The sequence below is a fragment of the Brienomyrus brachyistius genome, unplaced genomic scaffold (genome assembly GCF_023856365.1).
Source record: "Brienomyrus brachyistius isolate T26 unplaced genomic scaffold, BBRACH_0.4 scaffold157, whole genome shotgun sequence".
Lineage (NCBI taxonomy): Eukaryota > Metazoa > Chordata > Actinopteri > Osteoglossiformes > Mormyridae > Brienomyrus > Brienomyrus brachyistius.
Genome location: NW_026042432.1, coordinates 69,053 through 75,661, shown reverse-complemented (window position 1 = coordinate 75,661; position 6,609 = coordinate 69,053). Strand labels below are relative to the sequence as shown.

At 51.1% G+C, this 6,609-nt stretch overlaps 1 protein-coding gene across 1 annotated transcript; it reads right to left on the bottom strand.

The window, feature by feature from the left end:
* Window positions 1-3,708: 3,708 nt before the first annotated feature.
* On the bottom strand, window positions 3,709-5,323 carry lsm6 (LSM6 homolog, U6 small nuclear RNA and mRNA degradation associated). Its single transcript, XM_049005201.1, has 4 exons — window positions 5,172-5,323; window positions 4,715-4,816; window positions 4,123-4,236; window positions 3,709-3,879 (listed from the first exon to the last, which is right to left on the bottom strand). The coding sequence occupies exons 2-4, from the start codon at window positions 4,806-4,808 to the stop codon at window positions 3,845-3,847; spliced, it is 243 nt and encodes an 80-aa protein (XP_048861158.1). The 5' UTR covers window positions 4,809-4,816; window positions 5,172-5,323; the 3' UTR covers window positions 3,709-3,844.
* Window positions 5,324-6,609: the final 1,286 nt, after the last annotated feature.

The window sequence follows — 6,609 nt, the reverse complement described above, 5'->3', positions numbered from 1 at the left end:
GAGGTCCATCTTCCTGGGAACATGGCACCGGGGCCTGGAGCAGAGAGCAGGAGAACGCGGCAGGCCGGGCCCTGTGCCCAGCTGCTCCCGGAGGCCGACCGCGCCCAGCCGGCCGTGCCCGCGTGACCTGCTGGCCCGAGCCCGGCAAGCACAGATACGCACGGCTCGTGCTGCCACTGCGTGCCACAGCTCATTAATTCAGCTGATTAGTGCCGGATGATGGCGCCCCCTGCTGGACACACCCGGGCCACCCCTCAACTTCAGGGGGCTCCGTTTGCCTAGCCGGCATGGGCAGAAGCACCCCAGGGAGCCCCCATCTGGCATTTCCTCTTAAGACGGTGGCCCTTCCTCCTGAAAACACCCCCTCCCAACCCCGATGCGCCACATCTAAAGCCTCCTTTCAGGAAGCCCAAGGGTTACATTCCTGGCCAAGACTGCTTGTACATGGGGGCTATTTTCGTAGTTTAAGGTCAGCGGAATGGCTGCCCACTGGGCCCGAGCTTCAGTGTCGCCTCTGATAAAAAGTCCTCGTTTGTTATTTGTTTATGGCTGTCCGGGCACGGCCGCCGGTGTCATTTATTAAATGGGGCTCTTAGAGTAAAAAGCCTTTTAAGGAAGAATATTATTGGTACTCTTCAATCACCGTGTGCGATGGCAGAATGGGGGGGGGGGGGGGGGGGGGGTTCAGGGAGGACATTGTTCAAGAGCCACAGATGCTTCCAGAATGCGAGCCGGAGAAGACATCCTGCCTCCTGGAACATTTTTAGCAGGTCATAGGGAGGTCAAGGGAGGTGTTTCCAAATTTGTGGCACACTGTGCCAAACGTAATACCTTCACATCGGTGAGGATTTCAGCACAGGTCATCCTCGCCCATGTCGAAATGCCTCCAGACAAGGAGAGCATTTCAGCCTGAGGACCTCTGACCCTGCTCGTGGCCTCGTGTACGGGGGCGTAGGTGATTATCTGCATGTGACAGGGAATCGCTCTGTTCGGATGTCAAATGACCACCGGGGAACGACGACAAGCGCCATGCAGGCATTCTCTCTTGGTTAGAGAAAACTGGATCCTTTCATCACTGCTAGTGAACCGAATTAGTGTCTGTATCCGGATCCACCCCGAGGTCCAGGTGTCGTGTTTCAAGAGCCGAGACCTGTTCCTGACCCGGGGACGCACTCGGCCATAAGTCCGCAGGGATCTGCGGTTTAACTGGAGGGAAAGCCAGCAGGACATAATGGGAAGTGCAGCTTAATATCCTTAATAAGCAGCCGCCTGATGCATTCCTCAACCACAATGCCAGACGATGCCAAATATGAGGTAAACAAATAGTGGGACGCTCGCAAGAGCAATATTAAAGAAATGTATTGATGTTTCTAAATGTTATTAAACTACCTTTAGGGCAGCCTCGTGAGGATACTGTGAGCAGTTAGAGCATTAGAGCGTCAGTGAAGATGCAGCAGAGATATCACTACCTACCACTCAAACCATTAAGGGGAAAAAAATGCTATGAAAATCTTCCAGGAGCCCTGACGAAAATGTCAGGGCATCATGGTGACCCTGCAGGAATCTCTGCCTTTCATTCCTCCCCTCCCCTTTACTATTGCTATTATTATGTAGGTTCAAAGTTCATCTGATACTCGAAGTGTTTCTCAGGTCGCTAACAGGACAGGGACTCTGACCTTTCCGCTGCAGGCCCCCAACAGAAGAGGGCTCCTCACCCCTGCCCTGTCCCAACGCACCACTGCCCCTGCTCCGGCACTCCCGCCGTCTAAACAGCCTGTACGGAAGCAGCAGGTGCAGTTACAGAAGCCAGCAGCTGGTGGTGCTCTAACACTGACTGCTAGCCCAAATATTTTATAAGCAATCTTCAGACTACCCAACACGTCAGTCCAAGCAGCGTTCGAGTGACAAAAGGCGTGACAGTCATGGAGAGCATGAAACAGTAAAATAAGCAATTCAGTACTGAATTCCTTGGAAGAAAACTGCTGCAAGGGTTATTTAAACATGCATTGCTCTACTACGTTCACATTCAGCTGTAAACAACAGACTGGGCATAGCATTAATTAGGGTTCCTCCCAATAAAAACCCAAACAGGACCATGCTTTCAGTGGGGATAATCTGATCTCTGGTAAGCAAACATTTGCTCCTGCTAGCCATGCTGTAAACCCGCCATAATGATTTTCTCTGCTATGACAGTAACCTCCATTAGAGCCGGGTTCCACACAGTTTGATCAATAACTCGTCCTTCTCTCTTCAGTTGAGCGTGACCTTGAAGCCTTGGAGCTCCACAAGGGGCCGCGTGTATGTATGCAGGAGGAAGGGGGCCCAAAGCTCCCTGTAAACTCCACCGTGGAGCAAACAGCTCATTAAGGAGAAGGGGACCTTTACTTACTGCACTCTCATCTTGGCATGATTAACAGCCACTGTACTGAACTCATTTTGTAAATGACTGATCCCAGCTGAGAAGAGTCACCAGTGAAACATTCCCAAGCTCCCCTTGCATCGATCTGACGGGGAGGACATTTTGGAGCCCTGCGGAAGGAGGCAGGGCACCAAAAGAAGAAATCCTACCCCTCCCTGATGCTTGTGTCTGGCTCTCAGCCTCATCGGAAACAAAGCCGTGCCGTTTGAAGAGCAGGGGAAAAGGAAAAAAAAAAAAAGAAAAAAAAATCAGCAGGGACCTGCACCAGGAAGTGCTGGTACAGTGGAGGGCAGATGTCAGCATGTGCCTGAAAGAGGCACACGCTCCCTCCAGGTTTCAGAGAGCCAAGAGCAGAGGAACATCACAGCTGGCAGATACATGCATGATGTGATGCCTCTCAAAATCACTTAGAGAAATCCATTTAGAAAAAGCCTTAAAGGCAGGTATGCATGCTCTGTCTATATTTGGGATTCTGACAGCAAACCCAAGAAAGTAAAATATGCAGACTGGATGCATACGATGGCTAGTCAGGCAGTCCAGGTCCTGCAATTGGACTGTAGGGCACCCAGTCACTGCGCTGCCCAGGGCGCACCCAGTCACTGCGCTGCCCAGGGCGCACCCAGTCACTGCGCTGCCCAGGGCGCACCCAGTCACTGCGCTGCCCAGGGCGCACCCAGTCACTGCGCTGCCCAGGGCGCACCCAGTCACTGCGCTGCCCAGGGCGCACCCAGTCACTGCGCTGCCCAGGGCGCACCCAGTCACTGCGCTGCCCAGGGCGCACCCAGTCACTGCGCTGCCCAGGGCGCACCCAGTCACTGCGCTGCCCAGGGCGCACCCAGTCACTGCGCTGCCCAGGGCGCACCCAGTCACTGCGCTGCCCAGGGCGCACCCAGTCACTGCGCTGCCCAGGGCGCACCCAGTCACAGCGCTGCCCAGGGCGCACCCAGTCACAGCGCTGCCCAGGGCGCACCCAGTCACAGCGCTGCCCAGGGCGCACCCAGTCACAGCGCTGCCCAGTGCGCCCCCAGTCACAGCGCTGCCCAGGGCGCCCCCAGTCACAGCGCTGCCCAGTGCGCCCCCAGTCACAGCGCTGCCCAGGGCGCCCCCAGTCACAGCGCTGCCCAGGGCGCCCCCAGTCACAGCGCTGCCCAGGGCGCCCCCAGTCACAGCGCTGCCCAGGGCGCACCCAGTCACAGCGCTGCCCAGGGCGCACCCAGTCACAGCGCTGCCCAGGGTGCACCCAATAAGACTGGGTGCATCCTATGAACAAACACAGCATCACACACTGCGAAGTTTCATTCTTTTAATAAAAAAAAAAAAACAAAACAGGCAAACAACTGAACCATCTTTGCTCACACAAATACGAGTTCTTCAGAAATCCTCAACTGAGACACAAAACTGGAGAAAAAAAATAACGCTTCTTCATTACATCTTCCTCTTCTGGGTGCTTATGTACAACACTGTACGGGGTTTAAAAAAAAAGGCACGTCAACAGAAGATCAGTTCAAATGGAGAAAGCAGTCAAGTCAATAATGAAGCTAATTATTAAGGTGGCGGAGTAACAGGGGTCAGGAGTAACTGCTTACTCAGTCCATTTTAGACCAAGCATCATACTACAGTTTAGCACCACCTCCGCAGCAAGGACAAGACCCCCTGCGATTAAGTCAGCGGGCACACTGACCACAGATCTCCCTGCCACCTACCGTTGTTCCCCCTGAGGAAGGCATCGCCGTATTTGTTTTTCAGCTGGCCATTGACATACTCCTCGGTCTGCTCCACCGCGATGTTCATGTAGCCGTCCAGGCAGGCCAGGACACCTGCGGGGAAGAGGACAAAAGGTGTTCCCATCAGACAGGTGCGACACCCAGCCTGGGGACCATTATACCAGTAGAAACATGGGCACAGAAGGAGCACTCCTGGATTAACCAGCAGAATACAGCAACAGGCTAGGACTTAGAAAAGCATTAGGCAGAACTTGGCAAACAAGATATTCAATTTATAATCAACTGATTGACTGATACTCATCCAAAGAGATTTATATGGCTTGATATTTCAGTGGAGCAATTCAAATCAAATGTCTCTATATGGTCCAGCAACAAAACACGTAGACCAGTGTTTCCCGAACCAGTCCTCGGGGCACACTGGATGGATCCACATTTTTTGTTGTATCCCAGTTTTACAGAACAGAGCTGAAAGGTATTCAGAGCTCCTGACTGCTTGGGTCACATAGGACGCTGCACATGAACAAGTAAAGCGGGCTTCCCACATCCGCGTTTAAAGGACTCTCAGCCTCACCTCGGTAATCCACGCCCGAGTTGAGCTTCACCACCACCGGCCTCCCGATGATCTGCTTCAGGAAGTCGCTGGGAGTCTGTTTACGGAGACTCATCTTCAAAGCTGCAATGGAAGGGACGGCGTGACGGGAGGCAGCGAAAACAACACTCCCACAGAAACGATACTAGCAATTCACAGGGAACTGGCACAGCAGCGACAAAGCCCAGCATAACCAGTAAATCAGCGAAAGCCCAGTTTAGTGAAGCCTTAGGGTGCTGGCGGCGTGGTAACTACCGCCGCCCTCAAGGCTGCTTAGTTAGCCGGCTAGCCAGGCCCGCTAATCCCAACTCAGAATATTTATTATAGTCTATTATCGCCACAGCTGCGTAGACACAAACTACGTTAACGTCTTTCCTGTACTGAAAATGCCTGCTTATTATTTGATTGTTTTTCAGTTAAATACAAGTCCATTACATACCGCGTTGTTAAAGCAAAATCTCGCCGTCTAAAGCCTCAGCAAGCCGCAGCGCCACAGTCCCGGTTTATGCATTACGACGGTTACGGTGCCCGCGGAGGGACAAAAAGGCCGCCGCGCTGCTCTATCAACACACGCGCCTATCTTTCTAAATTACGTTTTTATTCGTGCTAATAACCCTTTACATATGGTGTTCTGTTGGCTACGAATCTTGTGGTTATTTGTTTAAATGTTACTGCAGTCGCAGTTTTCATGTATATAAAATTATTTTGCTCTTCAGTTGGATAAATGGGATACTGAACATGTGTTCGTAGATATTTAATTTGTAATTTTGATATGGAATTTAACATGCACTAAAAATAAAATTTAAGAATAAAGCACAAGGCTAAAAATACGAGGTTAATAAGATATAAGTGGAAAAAATGTGCAAATATAGGTGTTTCAGATTTAATCTGGTGTTTTCTGAAAGCTGCAGGACATCATCCCCTGTGCAAAGAGGTCAAATAAGTGACAGCCGTCGGCCGGGGCGTAAAACCTCGGCGCCCGCCAGTGTTTCCAAAGAGGGAAAAGCATTAAGCCAAGAAAGCGGCGAGTGCTGCGTGCTTGTTAGCGAGCCCTGGCAGCCTCGCTCAGGGCACAGGTTAATTTGCTATCTGCGGCGGGGTTAAATTAAGGTCAGTGTTACAAGTCCCAAAGTTATAAACGGGTGTGCGAGTGAGTCATGCACGCATAAGCTTGGGCTGATAAATATTCAATGAGTAAGTCTGTTTGTTCACGATTTTGGACGTTCGGACGGAAGATGAAGGGAATGAAACACCGATGGATCTTCCTTTAATCAAAAAACAAGCTGCGTTTGTGAACATACGCCCCTGCCCTTGAGCTTTTTTAATATGTGCCCTTACAAATGAAGGCTATCAGGTCATGGCTGGGTTACGGTGACTGTTTGTTAAAGATTTTTTTCTGTTAATGGCGATTGGCTTAATGAGTTTAATTCCTGCGACTGGACCGTTCAGTCAGACTTATTGTTCAGATCTGCTCACATTGGCTTGGTCTATCCTCTTGAGGGATGCTGATTGGCAGAGAGGCAGAAAATAATGGATGGGATATGAATATTTTGGTTTTTGAAAATTATTTTGACCTTTTAAAGGAGATCTAGTCCAGGGGGGATACAGTAAAAACGGATAGTTAATGGATTTGATTTCTTTCCTAAAAGTGCAGCTGTCTTTTCTGGCCAGTGTAAGTTGCATCTGACGTGCCTCTTTAAATTCGTACTTTGGGCAAGCCGGCCAGCCTGTACTTGATGGCGTCATGCGTTACCTCAGCATCCCTATTGGGCAGGCGTTTCGTGAACCCGGCCGCAGGTTTGCGGTTCGGTCCTTGTATTTACCGGACGCCAGCCCTTCATTCAGCTTGTTAAGAGGCACTGAATCAGACTATCGGT

Bases quoted from the DNA above. Each gene is read 5' to 3' on its own strand.
- lsm6 (XM_049005201.1), bottom strand. From the start codon at position 4,808: ATGAGTCTCCGTAAACAGACTCCCAGCGACTTCCTGAAGCAGATCATC. The intron at 4,237-4,714 runs GTGAGGCTGAGA...TCTTCCCCGCAG, and splicing joins CTCGGGCGTGGATTACCGAG to GTGTCCTGGCCTGCCTGGAC. The intron at 3,880-4,122 runs GTAGGTGGCAGG...AACCCCGTACAG, and splicing joins CTTCCTCAGGGGGAACAACG to TGTTGTACATAAGCACCCAG.